Source organism: Balaenoptera acutorostrata, chromosome 3 (assembly GCF_949987535.1).
Source record: "Balaenoptera acutorostrata chromosome 3, mBalAcu1.1, whole genome shotgun sequence".
Classification (NCBI taxonomy): domain Eukaryota; kingdom Metazoa; phylum Chordata; class Mammalia; order Artiodactyla; family Balaenopteridae; genus Balaenoptera; species Balaenoptera acutorostrata.
The window spans coordinates 93,854,173-93,873,150 of record NC_080066.1 but is presented as its reverse complement, the minus strand read 5'-3'; the positions used below and the strand labels follow the sequence as shown (position 1 = coordinate 93,873,150).

Genomic DNA, 18,978 nt, shown 5'->3' with positions numbered 1-18,978 from the left:
AACAGAAAGATTTTAAAAATTAATTGCTAGATATGTAATAGGTTTTTTTTTGTTAATTTTATCTTTAGTTGGTTACTACTTATATAGAAAAATTGTGGTATTAATTTTTGTAGGTTAATCTTATACCTGGCAACTTATTGAAGTCTTTTTTTTTTTTTTTAGTTTTAATGGTTTGTCTGTTAATTCTATTGATTTTCTCACTAATGATCATATCATTTGCAATTTTGATACTTTTTTTTAAATTTTTATTTATTCATTTATTTATTCATTCATTTATGGCTGTGTTGGGTCTTCGTTTCTGTGCGAGGGCTTTCTCTAGTTGTGGCAAGTGAGGGCCACTCTTCATCACGGTGCGCGGGCCTCTCACTGTAGCGGCCTCTCTTGTTGCGGAGCACAGGCTCCAGACGCGCAGGCTCAGTAATTGTGGCTCACGGGCGTAGTTGCTCCGTGGCATGTGGGATCTTCCCAGACCAGGGCTCGAACCCGTGTCCCCTGCATTGGCAGGCAGACTCCCAACCACTGCGCCACCAGGGAAGCCCCATTTGCAATTATTGAAAGTTTTACAATTTTCCTTCCAATTTTTCAACTTTTGCTTCTTTTTTTTCTTACAGTCTTAACTAGGATCTCTAGTACGGCATTCTGGGTTGATAGTTGACATAAGCTATGTTAAACAATAGAGGTGATAATGGGCATCCTTGATTTGTTGGCTCTTAAAGATAATGCATATAAAGTTTCTCTATTACTTTAGTGTTTGCTGTAGGCTTTGGCACGTGAGTTTATCAAGTTTAAAAAAATTACCTTCTCTTCCTAGTTTGCTGTGAGTTTTTATAATAAATAGATGTTGAATTTTATCACTGCTTATTCTATATCAATTAGGGTGCAGTTTTTTGCTCTGAGTTCTTTTTCTCCTTCAGTCTATTCATAAGGTAAATTCCTATTTAGATTTTCAGATGTTGAATCTTCCTGAGATAAACCATACTTGAGCGTGATGTTTTATTTTTTAATGTACTGTTGGATTTAGTTAGCCAAAACAGTGTTTGGAATTTTTGCACCTACATTTACTAGTGAAATAGACTATACTTTTCTCTTTCTGTATTGTTCTTATGTGGTTGTGGAATAAAGATTATATAAGCCTCATAATATGAGCTTGGTGTCTATCACTGTTTTCCTGTTTTTTAGAACAGTTAATGTAAGACAAGAATTTTTACTGAAAGTTTGTTTGAACTAACCTGAAAAATTATGTAAGTTAGGTTTTTTTAGGAGAGGAAATCTTCACTGATTCAATATATTTAAAACCTATTAATCTATTTAAGACATTTATTTCTTCTTGTAGCACTTTTGGTATTTTCTACTTTTCAAGGAACTCACCCATTTCATCTAGATTTATTTGTGACTTCCCTCGTGGTCCAGTGGTTAAGACACCATGCTTCCACTGCAGGGGGCACAGGTTCAGTCCCTGGTCAGAGAACTAAGATCCCACATGCCGTGCACTGTGGCCAAAAAATTAAAAAAAAAAAAAAGACAGCCACTGTAACAGGTGTGAGGTGATATCTCATTGTGGTTTTGATTTGCATTTCCCTGATAGTTGGTGATGTTGAGCATCTTTTCATGTTCCTGTTGGCCATTTGGATGTCTTCTTTGGAAAAAAGTCTATTTAGTACCTCTGCCCATTTTTCAACAGGATTGTTTGGGGGTTTTGGTTGTTGTTATTGAGTTGAATGAGTTCTTTCTGTGTTTTGGATTTTAACCCCTTATCAAATATATGATTTGCATATATTTTCTCCCATTCTGTAGGTTGCCTTTTCATTTTGTTGATTGTTTCTTTTGCTGTGCAGAAGCTTTTAAGTTTGATGTAGTCCCACTTTGTGTTTTCTTTTTCTTTGTTGTTTGTGTTTTTGGTGTCACATCCAAAAAAAATCATTGCCAAGACCACTGTTTTCTATTTTTTAATATTATTTATTTGGCTGTGCCAGGTCTTAGTTGCAGCATGCAGGATCTTTTTTTAGTTGCGGCATGCGGGCTCTTAGTTGCAGCATGCCAGATCTAGTTCCCCGACCAGGGATTGAACCCGGGCCCCCTGCATTGGGAGTGTGGAGTCTTAACCACTGGACCACCAGGGAAGTCCTGCCAAGACCAATGTTGAAGAACTTCTTCCTTACATTTTCTTCTAGGAGTTTTTCTGCTATCAGGTCATATGTTTAAGTCTTTGATCTATTTCAAGTTAATTTTTGTGCATGGTGTGACATAGGGGTCCAATTTCATTTTTCTGTATGTGCTTATCCAGTTTTCCCAGCACCATTTGTTGAAAAGAGACTATCCTTTGCCCTTGGGTGTTCTTGGCTCCCTTGTCAAATATTAATTGACTATATAAGTGGGGCTTTGATTCTAAGTTTTCTGTTCCATTGTTCTATGTCTTTTCCTGCCAGTTCCATACTGTTTTATTTTTTTATACTGGAGTATATTTGATTTACAATGTTGTGTCAGTTTCAGATATACAGCAGAGTGATTTAGTTATACATATACATACAATCTGTTCTTTTTCAGATTCTTCTCCCATATAGGTTATTACAGAGTACTGAGTTAAGTTCCCTGTGCTATACAGTATGTCCTTGTTGATTATCTATTTTATATATAGTATTGTGTATATGTTAATCTCAACCTCCTAATTTATCCCTACCCCCACCTTTCCCCTTTGGTAACCATAAGTTTGTTTTCTAAGTCTGTGAGTCTATTTCTGTTTTATAAGTAAGTTCTTTTGCATCATTTTTTTAAGATGCCACATATAATTGATATCATATGATATTTGTCTTTCTCTGACTTACTCCACTTAGTATGATAATCTCTAGGTCCATCAGTGTTGCTGCAAATGGCATTATTTCATTCTCTTTTTATGGCTGAGTAAAATTGCATTGTATATATGGACCACATCTTCTTTAATCATTCATCTGTAGATGGACATTTATGTTGCTTCCATGTCTTGGCTATTGTAAATAATGTTGCTATGAACATTGGGGTGCGTGTATCTTTTCAAAGTATGGCTTTCTTCGGGTGTATGCCCAGGAGTGGGATTGCTGGATCATATGGAAACTCTATTTTCAGTTTTTTAAGGAACCTCCAAAGTGTTCTCCATAGTGGCTGTACCAATTTACATTCCCACCAACAGTGTAGGAGGGTTCCCTTTTCTCTACAACCTCTCTAGCATTTATTGTTTGTAGATTTTTTGATGATGGCCATTCTGACTGGTGTGAGGTGATACCTCATTGTAGTTTTGATTTGCATTTCTCTAATAATTAGCAACGTTGAGCATCTTTTCATGTGCTTTTTGGCCATCTGTATGTCTTCTTTGCAGAAATGTCTATTTAAATCTTCTGCCCATTTTTTGATTGGGTTGTTTGTTTTTTTGATATTCAGCTGCATGAGCTGCTTGTATATTTTGGAGATTAATCCCTTGTCAGTAGCTTCATTTGAGAATATTTTCTCCTATTCTGTGGGTTGTCTTTTCATTTTGTTTATGGTTTCCTTTGCTGTGCAAAAGCTTTTAAGTCTAATTAGCTACCTTTTTTTTTTTTAATTACTATAGGAGGGAGTGTCCAAGAAGATATTGCTGTGATTTATGTCAAAGAGTGTTCTGCCTATGTTTTCCTCTAAGAGTTTTATAGTATCTGGTTTTACATTTAGGTCTTTAATGCATTTTGAGTTTATTTTTGTGTATGGTGTTAGAGAATGTTCTAATTTCATTCTTCTTTTTTTTTTTTTTGGCTGGATTGGGTCTTTGTTGCTGCGCTCAAACTTTCTCTAGTTGCGGTCAGTGGGGGCTACTCTTCGTTGTGGTGTGCAGGCTTCTCATTGAGGTGGCTTCTCTTGTTGCGGAGCACAGGCTCTAGGCGTGCGGGCTTCAGTAGTTGTGGCATGTGGGCTCAGTAGTTGTGGCTCATGGGCTTAATTGCTCTGAGGCATGTGGGAAATTCCAGACCAGGGCTCAAACCTGTGTCCCCTACATTGACAGGAGGATACTTAACCACTGCACCACCACGGAAGCCCTAACTTCATTCTTTTACATGTAGCTGTCCAGTTTTCCCAGCACCACTTATTGAAGAGACTGTCTTTTCTCCATTGTATATTCTTGCCTCCTTTGTCATAGACTAGTTGACCATAGGTATGTGGGTTTATCTCTGGGTTTTCTATCCTGTTCCATTGATCTATAAGTCTGTCTTTGTGCCAGTACCATACTGTTTTAATTAATGTAGCTTTATAGTATAGTCTGAAGTCAGGGAGCCTGATTCCTCCAGCTCCATTTTTCTTTCTCAGGATTACTTTGGCTATCGGGGTCTTTTTGTGTCTCCATTCATTGATGAGCTCTAGTAGTTTTCTGGTAGCATCTTTAGGATTTTCTATGTATAGTGTCATGTCATCTGCAAACAGTGACAGTTTTACTTCTTCTTTTCCAGTTTGGATTCCTTTTATTTCTTTTTCTTCTCTGATTGCCGTGGCTAGGACTTCTAAAACTATGTTGAGTAAAAGTGGCGAGAGTAGACATCCTTGTCTTGTTCCTGTTCTTAGAAGACATGCTTTCAGCTTTTCACCGTTGAGTATGTTAGCTGTAGGTTTGTCATATATGGCCTTTACTATGTTGAGGTAGGTTCCCTCTTTGCCCACTTTCTAGAGAGTTTTTATCATAAATGGGTGTTGGATTTTGTCAAAAACTTTTTCTGCTTCTGCTGACATGATCATATGGTTTTTATTCTTCAATTTGTTAATGTGGTTTATCACACTGATTGATTTGCAGATATTGAAAAAATCCTTGCACCCCTGGGATAAATCCCACTTGATCATGGTGTCTGATCCTTTTAGTGTATTGTTGGGTTCGGTTTGCTAGTTTTTTTTTTTTTTTTTTTTTTTTTTGGCTGTGTTGGGTCTTTCTTGCTGTGCAGAGGCTTTTTCTAGTTGCATTGAGTGGGGGCTACTCTTCGTTGTGGTGCACGGGCTTCTCATTGTGGTGGCTTCTCGTTGTGGAGCACGGACTCTAGGCACACAGGCTTCAGTAGTTGTGGCACGTGGACTCAGTAGTTTTGGCTCACATTTTGGCTCACGGGCTGTAGAGTGCCAGCTCAGTAGTTGTGGTGCACGGGCTTAGTTGCTCCATGGCATTTGGGATCTTCCTGAACCAGGGCTCGAACCTGTGTCCCCTTCATTGGCAGGTGGGTTCTTAACCACTGCGCCACCAGGGAAGTCCTGGTTTGCTAGTATTTTGTTGAGGATTTTTGCATCTATGTTCATCAGTGATATTGGCCTGTAACTTTCTTTTTTTGTGGTATCTTTGTCTGGTTTTGGTATCTTTGTCTCTTTTGGTATCAGGGTGATGGTGGCCTTGTAGAATGAGCTTGGGAGTGTTCCTTCCTCTGCAAGTTTTTGAATTAGTTTGAGAAGGATAGGTGTTAGCTCTTCTCTAAATGTTGGATAGAATTTGCCTGTGAAGCCATCTGGTCCTGCACTTTTGTTTGTTGGAAGTTTTAAAATCATTGTTTCAATTTCATTACTTGTGATTGGCCTGTTCATATTTTCTATTTCCTGGTTCAATCTTGGAAGCTTCTACCTTTCTAAGAATTTATCCATTTCTTCTAGGTTGTCCATTTTATTGGCATATTGTTGCTTGTCATAGTCTCTTATGATCCTTTGTATTTCTGTGATGTCTGTTGTAACTTCTCCTTTTTCATTTCTAATTTTATTGATTTGAACCCTCTCCCTTTTTTTTTGTTTAAAGATTTTTTTTAAATATTTATTTATTTATTTATTTTTGGCTGTGTTGGGTCTTCATTTCTGTGCAAGGGCTTTCTCTAGTTGCGGCAAGCGGGGGCCACTCTTCATCGCAGTGCATGGGCCTCTCAGTGTTGCGGCCTCTCTTGTTGCAGAGCACAGGCTCCAGACGTGCAGGCTCAGTAGTTGTGGCTCACGGGCCTAGTTGCTCCGCGGCATGTGGGATCTTCCCAGACCAGGGCTTGAACCCGTGTCCCCTGCATTGGCAGGCGGATTCCCAACCACTGCGCCACCAGGGAAGCCCCAAAGATTTTTTTTTTTTTTGATGTGGACCATTTTTAAAGTCTTTATTGAATTTGTTACAATATTGCTTCTGTTTTATGTTTTGGTTTTTTCGCCACGAGGCATGTGGGATCTTAGCTCCTCAACCAGTGATTGAGCCCACACACCTTGCATTGGGAGGTGAAGTGTTAACCATTGGACCACTAGGGAAGTCCCTCTCTTTTTTTCTTGATGAATCTGGCTAACGGTTTATCAATTTTGTTTATCTTTTCAAAGAACCAGCTTTTAGTTGCAATGTTTTCTTCATCTCTGTTTCATTTATTTCTTCTCTGATCTTTATGATTTTTTCTGCTAACTTTGTGTTTTGTTTGTTCTTCTTTCTCTAGTTGTTTATTTGAGATTTTTCTTGTTTCCTCAGGTAAGAGCGTATTGCTGTAAACTTCCCTCTTAGAACTGCTTTTTCAGTGTCCCTTAGATTTTGAATCATCATGTTTTCATTTTCATTTGTCTCTAGGAATTTTTCAATTTCTCTTTGATTTCTTCAGTGATCCATTGGTTGTTTAATAGTATATTGTTTAGCCTCCACGTGTTTGTGTTTTTTACAGTTTTTTTCTTGTAGTTGATTTCTAATCTCACAGCGTTGTGGTTGGAAAAGATGCTTGATATGATTTCAGTTTTCTTAAATTTATCAAGGGTTGCTTTGTGGCCCAGCATGTGATCTATCCTGGAGAATGTTCTGTGTGCAGTTGAGAAGAATGTGTATTCTGCTGCTTTCAGATGGAATGCTCTATAAATATCAATTAAGTCCATCAGGTCTAATGTGTCATTTAAAGCTTGTGTTTCCTTATTAATTTTCTGTCTGGATGATCTGCCCATTGATGTAAGTGGGTTGTTAAGTCCCCCACTATTATTGTGTTACTATTGATTTCTTCTTTTATGACTGTTAGCATTTGCCTTATATATTGAAGTGCTCCTATGTTGGGTGCATATATATTTATAATTGTTATATCTTCTTCTTGGATTGATACCTTGATCATTATGTAGTGTCCTTCTTTGTCTCTTTATAACAGTCTTTATTTTAAAGTCTATTTTATCTGATATGAGTATTGCTACTCCAGCTTTCTTTTGATTTTCATTTGCATGGAATATCTTTTTCCGTCCCCTCACTTTCAGTCTATGTGTCCCTAGATCTGAAGTGGGTCTCTTGTAGACAGCCTGTATATAGGTCTTGTTTTTGTATCCATTCAGCAAGTCTGTGTCTTTTGGTTGGAGCATCTAATCCTTTTACATTTAAGGTAATTATTGATATGTATATCCTTATTGCCATTTTGTTAATTGTTTGGGGGTTGTTTTTGAAGGTCTTTCTTCTTCCCTTCCTCTTTTGTTCCCTTCTCTTGTGATTTGATGACTATCTTTAGTGTTGTGTTTGCATTCCTTTTTCCTTTTTGTGTGTATATCTATTGTAGATTTTTGGTTTGCAGTTACCATGAGGTTTGATATAGCAGTCTATTATATATCCAAGATTGTTTTAAGTTGCTGGTCTCTTAATTTCAAATGCATTTCCAGTATCCTGCATTTGTACTCTCCTCTTCTCACAATTGCTGGCGGTTTTTTAAATAAATTTATTTAATTTATTTATTTTTGGCTGCATTGGGTCTTCGTTGCTGTGCATGGGCTTTCTCTAGTTGTGGTGAGCGGGGGCTACTCTTTGTTGCGGTGCACGGGCTTCTCTTTGTGGTGGCTTCTCTTTTTTTTGCGGAGCATGGGCTCTAGGCACGCAGGGTCAGTAGTTGTGGCTTGCGGGCTCTAGATCGCAGGCTCAGTAGTTATGGCGCACGGGCTTAGTTGCTCCACGGCATGTGGGATCTTCCTGGGCCAGGGCTCCAACCCGTGTCCCCTGCATTGGCAGGCGGATTCTTAACCACTGCGCCACCAGGGAAGCCCCGCGATTGCTGGTTTTGATATCATATTTGTGTATGGATGATTTCTACCTTTACTGAGCTTTACCATTTGTAATTTTCTTTTTCCCAGTTGTGAGCTTTTCTTTTCCACCTAGAGATGTTCATCTAGCATCTGTTGTAAAGTTGGTTGCTGGTGCAAAATTCTCTTAGCGTTTGCTTGTCTGTAAAGCTTTTTATTTCTCTGTTGAATCTGAACGAGAGCCTTGCTGGGTAGAGTATTCTTGGTTTTAGGTTTTTCCCTTTCATCACTTTAAATATATCATGCCACTCTCTTCTGGCCTGCAGAATTTCTGCTGAAAAATAAGCTATAACCTTATGGGGATTCCCTTGTATGTTATTTGTTGCTTTTCCCTTGTTGATTTTAATATTTTCTGTCTTTAATTTTTGTCATTTTTATTAATATGTGTCTTGGTGTGTTCCTCCTTGGGTTTATGCTGTAAGGGACTCTCTGCGCTTCCTGGACTTGGGTGACTGTTTCCTTTCCCATGTTCGGGAAGTTTTCAGCTATTATCTCTTCAAATATTTTCGAGGCCCTACTCTCTCTCTTCTTCTGGGACCCCTATAATGCGAATGATGGTGCATTTAATGTCCCAGAGGTCTCTTAAACGATCCTCATTTGTTTTCATTCTTTTTTCTTTATTCAGTTCTGTGGCAGTGATTTCCACCATTTTGTCTTCCAGCTCACTTATCTGTTCTTCTGCCTTATTTATTCTGCTATTGACTCCTTCTAGTGTATTTTTCATTTCAGTTATTGTTCATCTCTGTTTGTTTGTTCTTTAAATTTTCTAGCCCTTTGTTAAACATTTCTTGTATCTTCTCGGTCTGTGCCTCCATTCTTTGTCCAAGATCATGGATCATCTTTACTATCATTACTCCTAATTCTTTTTCAGGTAAATTGCCTATCTCCACTTCATGTAGTTGTTCTTCTAGGGTTTTATCTTGTTCCTTCGTCTGGAACATATTCCTCTGCTGCCTCATTATATCTAACTTTCTGTGTTTGCAGCCCCACAGGCTGCAGGATTATAGTTCCTCTTGCTTCTGGTGTCTGGCCCCTGGTGGATGAGGCTGGTCTAAGAGGCTTGTGCAGGCTTCCTGGTGTGAGGGACTTGTGCCTTTCCACTGGTGGGTGGAGCTGGGTCTTGTCCCTCTGGTGGGCAGGGCTGGATCAAGGGGTGGGTTTAGAGGTGGCTGTGGGCTCAGGAAGACTTTACGGCAGCCTGTCTGCTGATGGGTGGGGCTGTGTTCCTGCTCTGTTGGTTGTTTGGCCTGAGGCCTGCCTGCACTGTAGCTTTCAGGCTTTTGGGTGGGGTGAGGTGTTGGCATCAAAATGGTGGCCTCCAGGACAGCTCCCGCCAGTGAGTAGTCAGTACCTCTGCCACCAGTGTCCTTGTCCCCACAGTGAGCCACAGCTGCCCTCTGCCTCCCCAGGAGACCCTCAAAGACCAGCAGGTAGGTCTGGCCCAGGCTTCTATGAAGTCACTGCTTTTTCCCTAGGTCCTGGTATACGTGAGACCTTGTGTGCACCCACTAGGAGTGGCGTTTGTTTCTCCCAGTCCTGTGGAGTTCCTGTGATCAAGTCCCATTGGCCTTCAAAGCCAAATGCCCTGGAGGCTCCTCCTCCGATGCCAGACCCTCAGACTGTGGAGCCTGATGTCGGGCTCAGAACTCTCACTCCTGTGGGAGAACTTCTGCAATATAATTGTTTTCCAGTCTGTGGGTCACCCACCCAGTGGGTATGGGATTTGATTGTATCACAGATGCACCTCTCCTACCATCTCATCGTGGCTTTCTCTTTGTCTTTGGAAGTAGAATATCTTTTTGGTAGGTTCCAGTACTTTTTTATTGATGGTTGTTCAGCAGTTAGTTGTGATTTTGGTGTTTTCGTGAGAGGAGGTGAGCGCAGGCCCTTCTACTCCGCCATCTTGTCCCAAAGTCCCATACTGTTTTAATTACTTTAGCTTTGTAGTATAGTTGAAGTCAGGAAGTGTGTGACCACAAGCTTTGTTATTCTTTCTCAGGATTGCTTTGGCTGTTTGGAGTCTTTTGTGGTTCCACACAAATTTTAGGATTGTCTTTTTCTATTTTTGTGACGAACGCCTTTGGAATTTTGATAAGAATTTTTATAGGGTTTGTGTTGAATCTATAGATAGCTTTGAATAGTATACACTTTTTAGCAATATAATTCTTCTGATCCATGAAAATGGAATGTCTTTCCATTTGTGCTGTCTTCGATTTCTTTCAACAAAGACTTGTTTTTGTTGTACAGATTTTTCACTTCCTTGGTTAAATTTATTCCTAGGTATTCTTTTACTCAGCATAATTGAGATTAATCCATGTTGCATGTATCGATAGTTTAGTCTTTTTTACTGATGAGTAGTATCCCATTGTTCATACCAATGTGTTTTCCCATCATCTGTTGATAGACATTTGGATTATTCCCCCATTGTAGTTTTAATTTGCATTCCGCTAATGACTAATGATGTTGAAATTTTTTTCATATACTTGTTTGCCATCCATATATCTTCTTTGGTGAAATGTCCGAAACTTTTGTTCATTTTTTCTTGTTTTTGTTTTATTTTCTTACTGTTGAGTTTTGAGAATTGTTTATGTATTCTGAATGTAAGTCCTTTATCAGATATGTGACTTACAAATATTTTCTTCTTGTCTATGATGTGTCTTTTCATTCTCTTAACAGTGTCTTTAAAAGAGTAGAAGTTGTTAATTTTGATTAAGTCCAGTTTTATCAATTTTTTTGTGTGTGTGGCTTATGCTTTTGGTGTTGTGTCTGAGAAACCTTTGTGTAACCAAAAGTCACAAAAATTTTTCTCCTCTGTTTTCTTTTAGAAAACTTATAGGTTTTAGTTTTACATTTAGGGTTATGATCATTTTGAGTTAATTTTTGTATGTGGTGCAAGGTATAGATCGAGTTTTAATTTTTTGCATATGGATATTCAGTTGACCCAGAGTCTTTCTTATGATTCTTCTTTTTTATGATTTATTTTTGTATATTTATATTGCCATTACACTTAACTCTTTAAGCATATTTATAAAGAGTATAAAATTTTTGGTCTGTGTCAAAGGTCAGATTTCCCCAGGAAACAGATTTTGTGACTGAGATTTGGCAAGAAGTGAGGGAAGCAGGATTGAGTAGAGAGGGGAAATAAACTGTGATGTAGTTGCAGCAGAAGACTTGGCCATCTTATGCAGAGCTCTGAAGCTAGAATGGCCCTTCAGAGATGTCCCAAATTGAGGTTAGACGGCTAGGCCATTGTACCTCTGCAACTATCAGAAATTGGTTCCTCAGGAGGGAACCATGGGCAAGGTAGCTCCCTTTAGCCAAAAGCGCCAGTAACAGGCAGTACTTTGAACAGCTGGGGTATGGGAAACCTCAGTCTTACAGGGGATATCTCACTATACTAGCCACTCAGTCAGTTCTAAAACTTCTGCTTCAGATGGTATGTGTTACCTAGTCTGTTGTATTTCTTTTACTCTTCCCATGTCTAATTATTTTGACCTGTGTGCTTATATTCCCCTGGGGGTGTCAGCTATTTTGTCTAGTATTGTGTATTAGAGAAGGGCCAAAGGCCAGTTCCTAATCTGTATCAGTTCCAGTGAGAGAGGGCAAAGGGGATGAGCACCAGGGTGGAGATTCCAGGAATCCTGAATCAACATTGATCACTTCACCGGGCGAATCCTAGTCAGGATCCTTTGATGCTGGTAACGGCTATGTAGTTGATTTTTTGTATCTCAGTCATCAAGCTTGCCGAATTCTCTTACTAGTTCTAATAATCTATATGTCAGTTCTCTTGGACTTTCTGTGCAGGTAGTGAGTGACATTATCTGTCAATAGTAACAGTTTTGTTTCTTCCTTTTCAGTTGTTTTTTTTTTTTCCTATATTGGCAAGTCTTTAGTACAATGTTGGATGACTTTAAAGGAATTTCTTCTAATGTTTCACCATCAAATAGGTTGTTTGCTGTGGGGTTCTGGTATATACCCTTTATCAGAATAAAGACATTTCCTTCTGTTCCTTGTTTGCTTTCTTTCTAAAATCATGAACAGATGTTGAGTTTTATCAGATGCTTTTTCTGCATCCATTGAGGTGATCATGTTTTTTCTTTTTTAATCTTTAACGTAGTGAATTATATTCATATTAAAACTTTTATTGAGATAAAATTCACACAACAAAGTTAAACATTTGAGCCATTTAAAAATAGGTACAAAAAATAAAATAAAAAAATAAAAAAAAAAAAAATAAAAATAAAAATAAAAATAGGTACAATTCAGTGGGTTTTAGTATGTTCACGATGTTATGCAACCATTACCACTATCTAATTCCAGAATATTTCCATCTCATATATATATATTTTTTTCTTTCTTTCTTTCTTTCTTTTTGGCTGTGTTGGGTCTTCGTTTCTGTGCTAGGGCTTTCTCTAGTTGCGGCAAGTGGGGGCCACTCTTCATTGCGGTGCGCGGGCCTCTCACTGTCGCGTCCTCTCTTGTTGCGGAGCACAAGCTCCAGACGCGCAGGCTCAGTAGTTGTGGCTCACGGGCTCTAGAGCACAGGCTCAGTAGTTGTGGTGCACGGGCTTAGTTGCTCTGCGGCATGTGGGATTTTCCCGGACCAGGGCTCGAACCCGTGTCCCCTGCATTGGCAGGCAGATTCTCAACCACTGCGCCACCAGGGAAGCCCTCATATTTTTTTAACTTTTATTCCTGGGATTAACCCAGTGTGGTCATGGTATATATTCTTTTTTCCAATACCTTGCTGGATTTGTACAAAACCATTCTTTATAGGAGTTTTCATTGTAATGAAACTTTGACCCTGTTTTTTTTTTTTTCCCCACATCTTTACTAGAGTATAATTGCTTTACAATGTTGTGTTAGTTTCTGCTGTACAACAAAGTGAATCAGCTATATGTATACATATATCCCCATATCCGCCCCCCTTTTGAGCCTCCCTCCCACCCTCCCTATCCCACCTCTCTAGGTGGTCACAAAGCACTGAGCTGATCTCCCTGGGCTATGCAGCAGTTTCCCACTAGCCATCCATTTTACATTTGGTAGTGTATATATGTCAATGCTGCTCTCTCACTTCGACCCAGCTTCCCCTTCCCGCCCTGTGTCCTCAATTGACCCTGTTTTATTGGTTCTTTTCACAGCATCTCTGGAAGCTGATGGTGGAAGAGTCAGATTTACTGGGTCAGCTGAAGGTAATAGCTTAGCTGTTCTCTTTACTCTTAAAATGATGCTGGTGGACAATGACTTTATTCTCTATCGTCTCCTGAGAGCACTGGTTGCCTGCCCCCAGACTTCGAGTGGCTCCTTATGTCCTCATCCAAGTGGGCAAACTCCATCTAATGCTACAGGTTTATTACAGTACAAAGCTTTGGCTGTTTACTTTCTTCTGGCATTATTGTGTTTTCATTGAATAAATGATATCAAAGACACACCAGTCATCCTGCCATTACTAACTATGCCCCTTTAAAATGCCAAAAGCCTACGACCTTTTGTAAGTTGGGCTCAAACTGATGAAATTGGAAATTATATGCGTAATTCTCTTAGGATAGTGAAAAGCTCTGCTGGATTACTGAATTGCAAATTGAAATTCTTTCTGCAGATCATTAAAGACTTTTACCTTCTGGGACGTGGAGAACTGTTTCAGGCCTTCATTGATACAGCTCAACACATGTTAAAAACACCACCCACTGCAGTAACTGAACATGGTAATTGCCCTGGGGCCCAAGAATTACCAGCTTACTGAAGTTGTAGTGTATTTCTTAGCTGCTGCCAAACCATTTAGGCCTGGTCCACATAAGAACAGCCTAGTGAGTTACAGAGAGTGTTTCCAAAATGGAAGGCCACTCAGGTAGGCTCACACTGTTGTTACTGGGAGCAGCTTCAGCTCGTGACCCTTCCTAGAAGGGTTGGTACCGGCCTTCAAACCACTATTTCAACTCATCAGATTATAGCCATATATTTCTTAAGGGACATATTGAGATTTTTTTTTTTTGGCCACGCCATGTGGCATGTGGGATCTTAGTTCCCCGATCAGGAATCGAACCCGTGCCCCCTGCATTGGGAACGTGGAGTCTTAACCACTGGACTGCCAGGGAAGTCCCCATATTGGGACTTATTGCCACTTGTTGTATTAGAACTCTTTAGGCTGTCAGTGATGGAAAACTAACTAAAAGGGGAGTATATTTGCTATTGTATCTGTAACTCCAGTGGGATAGGGATATATCTGGTCCTGAGAACTGAAACTAGGGATTGCTAGGATTCTCCCTCTTACCTTATCTTGTCTGTGCCTCTTGTGTGCTCTTTGATGGCCTTCCAGTCCCATCTGGCCACATGGCCACCAGCAGCTCCCAGGAACATACCTCACAGAATCTACTGGGGGAGTCAAACCTGGTCTCTCTGGTAGCAAGTTAAGGGATTCCAGGGAAAGGGTTTCGATTAGCCCAACTGGATCATCCCTGTATCATCCCTGTATCAAAGAGGTCAGACTAAGAAACGCCTACTTCAGGGACTTACCTTGTGGTCCAGTGGTTTAAGACTCTGTGCTTCCACTGCAGGGGGCACGGGTTCGATCCCTGGTCGGGGAACTACGATCCCGCATGCCACAAGGTGCAGCCAAAAAAAAAAAAAGAAGATATGCCTACTTCAGTAAAGTGTTCACCTTTGACCAACGGGAAGGATCACCATTCCCATTCAAACTACTTGAGGAGAGTTACGTAAGGATCAGAGTCAAAAGAGAGGGGAGTGGGGCAGGAGGGGAGACAGGGTTGCCGTTTTTCTAGCTCTATAAAACAATAGATGTCCATTGTGCTTACATAGGACTTTCTTGGTTGCAAGAAAACCCAATTCAAATTCACTTAAGCAAAGGAAAAAAGAGAATTTATTGATTCTCAAAACTGAAAAGGTCAGAGGTAAGATGGCTCTAGGCAGTTTTGCTCCAAGGCTTACATGACACCTTCAGGACTTGGTGTCATTCCATCTTTCACCTCTGCCTTTTCTTCTGAGACAGGCCTGCTCCGTATGGTAGCAAGATGGCCTGCAACCAAGTTCACATCCTACTGAGTCCGTGTTTATCTCGGAAAAAAAAAAGAGCTACCCTCTTTCAGAATCTGAATAGAGCCTCTGGATTGGCCTGGCTTGGGTCATGTTCATATCCCTAAATAAAATAGTGTAACAAGGTAGATCGTTCCTGGGTCACCTGCCTACCCAGAGGGTCAGGTATTGTCCACCCCACTGGAACTACATGGATTGTTCTAGACAGGGGTGATTCTCCAAGGAAAACCAGGGCGCTGTTATCCGCAAGAGGAGAAGGAATGCATGCTAGTCAAGCAAAAGCAACTACTGTTTACCGTATCCTACTATTAGTGATAGGTGGGCTGCAGGAGAGGTGGAAAGCCAGAGGAGTCTGGATTTGTTACATAGCCAAGCCTTCTCTCAGCCCATGTGTTCTTTCTTGCAGATGTGAATGTGGCCTTCCAACAGTCAGCACACAAGGTGCTGCTAGATGATGACAACCTCCTCCCTCTGTTGCACTTAACAATCGAGTATCATGGAAAGGAGCATAAAGGTTTGCTGTGCTTCCCTGAGTCTTTCTGCTTCTACTGGTCATTATCTGTTCTGCTTCCATCCACTTCCACAGAAATCGTGTCTTTTTGGACCTTAGAAATCACCTAGTCCAGTGCCCTAATTTTACACAAAAGAAAAGGGAAGTCAAGAGAGGCTAAGAGATGGCCAGGCCATGGTTTTGGTTTGTTTTTGTCATGCTGCTGGAATGGTCTCTGTTTATTTACAGCCACAATTCTTTAAGACTAAAAAAAGAATCTCAAAAAGACCTCCTAAGAGAACCCCTCATGGGAGTGTCCTTGTCTTCTACAAGTCCCCTTTGTATCCCCTTTATGCTTCTGACACTGCAGGTTCGAGTGAGCGCTCCTTTCATGAATGTTCCTCACCTTGTTGAAACTCTAGTTCTAGATGAGCGAAGTCATCTCCTCTGTTCTTAACAGATGCTACTCAGGCAAGAGAAGGGCCTTCTCGGGAAACTTCTCCCCGGGAAGCCCCCGCATCCGGCTGGGCAGCCCTAGGTCTTTCCTATAAAGTGCAGTGGCCACTACACATTCTCTTCACACCTGCTGTCCTGGAAAAGTGAGTATTTCTGAGTTTCTCACAGGTAATTATTACCCATCTTACTTCCACGGAAAGAAATTATCAGGAGTAGAATTGGTTGGGAGCAAGATAGCCAGCCAGCTGGTTTTTGTTTGTTTTTTGGCCACGCCATGCAGCTTGCAGGATCTTAGTTTCCTGACCAGAGATTGAACCGGGGCCCCCCTGCAGTGGAAGCACCAAGTCCTAACCACTGGACCGCCAGGGAAGTCCCCCCAGCTGGTTTTTAACAGTCTGTAAATCAGAGGCTGCAAACTCAGATGCCTTCGGGGGCCGGACAGATAACATTAATAAGTGAAGCTGCAGTGGATGCTGGGATGAGTGGGCGGGTCAAACCCTTAAAACCATCAGAGCTTTTTTTTTTTTTTTTTTTTTTAATCAATATTTGATTTTTTTTTTTTTTCCACACACACACACTGTATTTTATTTTTACAAGAGATAGATAGACTGACACCAAGCATTGTACATGGATGACCACAACAAAAGCAACAATGATTGCAATTACCAAACATGAAACACACTTATACTATGTCATAACATTGACATTCAGTCCAGTAATCCTCCACTGTAACAGCTCCTTTACTTTGCAGTGAAAATTGATTTGTATATTCTTTTCCTCTGAGTCCTTGTGGGATTTTTTTTTTTTTAATTCAGACAGAAAGTCACAAAAATTATACTCATCCTCATCAGTTCACTCAGTCCCATGTAATTAATTTCTTTTTTTTATCTTGATCTTTTGTTAGCACTTTTATGAGTTCATCAGTTTTTCATTAGAGTTCTGAAAATGCTTATTCATTCAGTTCAGCAGTACAGTCAGTTACCAGAAACCTGTACTTGTCAGAGTCTTTTCCATGAATTTCTTGAAGATGAAACTCTTTTATAGGAACATATTTGCAAAATCATCAGAGTACACCCAGAACTGTCTGTAAATGACAAAAGACTTAAAAATGACCATGGTTAAAGATTTGATGAAAGTTCATAATAATGCAGTTGACAAGAAAATTAGTTATTTCTGAGATATACATTTTAAAGTAATAACTAGGATTATTACTTATAACATTATACCAGAACATATAAGATTTTTAGACGTTTCCTGTAATGTCTGAAACATTTATATTAACATATTTCCATACATATTTCCATACAAATACAAATATAAGATTTTTAGAAATTTCATGTAATGTCTGAAACATTTATATTAACATATTTCCATACATATTTCCATACAAATACAAATATAAGATTTTTAGAAATTTCATGTAATGTCTGAAACATTTATATTAACATATTTCCATACATATTTCCATACAAATACAAATATAAGATTTTTAGAAATTTCATGTAATGTCTGAAACATTTATATTAACATATTTCCATACATATTTCCATACAAATACAAATATAAGATTTTTAGAAATTTCATGTAATGTCTGAAACATTTATATTAACATATTTCCATACATATTTCCATACAAATACAAATATAAGATTTTTAGAAATTTCATGTAATGTCTGAAACATTTATATTAACATATCTCCATACATATTTCCATACAAATACAAATATAAGATTTTTAGAAATTTCATGTAATGTCTGAAACATTTATATTAATATATCTCCATACATATTTCCATACAAATACAAATATAAGATTTTTAGAAATTTCATGTAATGTCTGAAACATTTATATTAACATATTTCCATACATATTTCCATACAAATACAAATATAAGATTTTTAGAAATTTCATGTACTGTCTGAAACATTTATATTAACATATTTCCATACATATTTCCATACAAATACAAATATAAGATTTTTAGAAATTTCATGTAATGTCTGAAACATTTATATTAACATATTTCCATACAAATAACCCAATGAAAGTTTAGTATTAGTTGTTTTGTTTGTTTTTTTATACTGCAGGTTCTTATTAGGCATCAGTTTTATACACATCAGTGTATACATGTCAATCCCAATCGCCCAATTCAGCACATCACCATCCCCACCTCATCGCAGTTTTCCCCCCTTGGTGTCCATATGTCCATTCTCTACATCTGTGTCTCAACTTCTGCCCTGCAAACTGGCTCATCTGTACCATTTTTCTACGTTCCACATACATGCATTAACATACGATATTTGTTTTTCTCTTTCTGACTTACTTCACTCTGTATGACAGTCTCTAGATCCATCCACTTCTCAACAAATGACTCAATTTCGTTCCTTTTTATGGCTGAATAATATTCCATCGTATATATGTACCACAACTTCTTTATCCATTCGTCTGTTGATGGGCATTTAGGTTGCTTCCATGACCTGGCTATTGTAAATAGTGCTGCAATGAACATTCGGGTGCACGTGTCTTTTTGAATTACGGTTTTCTCTGGGTATATGCCCAGTAGTGGGATTGCTGGGTCATATGGTAATTCTATTTTTAGTTTTTTAAGGAACCTCCATATTGTTCTCCATAGTGGCTGTATCAATTTACATTCCCACCAACAGTGCAAGAGGGTTCCCTTTTCTCCACACCCTCTCCAGCATTTGTTGTTTGTAGATTTTCTGATGATGCCCATTCTAACAGGAGTGAGGTGATACCTCATTGTAGTTTTGATTTGCATTTCTCTAATAATTAGTGATGTTGAGCATCTTTTCATGTGCTTCGTGGCCGTCTGTATGTCTTCTTTGGAGAAATGTCTATTTAGGTCTTCTGCCCATTTTTGGATTGGGGTGTTTGTTTCTTTGATATTGAGCTGAATGAGCTGTTTATATATTTTGGAGATTAATCCTTTGTCCGTTGATTCATT

General features: G+C 39.1%; 1 protein-coding gene across 2 annotated transcripts in view; it reads left to right on the top strand.

Moving 5' to 3' along the window:
• TUBGCP4 (tubulin gamma complex component 4) overlaps positions 1-18,978 on the top strand; it is a 56,683-nt gene that overhangs the window by 23,113 nt on the left and 14,592 nt on the right. For both annotated transcript variants that reach the window (XR_009007502.1, XM_057543031.1), the window contains exons 10-13: positions 13,158-13,208; positions 13,616-13,721; positions 15,473-15,580; positions 16,017-16,155. Coding sequence is in view for 1 of the 2 variants with exons in the window: in XM_057543031.1 (XP_057399014.1) it covers positions 13,158-13,208; positions 13,616-13,721; positions 15,473-15,580; positions 16,017-16,155 (404 nt within the window). In the remaining variant the exon portion in view is untranslated. The remainder of the gene's footprint in view (positions 1-13,157; positions 13,209-13,615; positions 13,722-15,472; positions 15,581-16,016; positions 16,156-18,978) is intronic.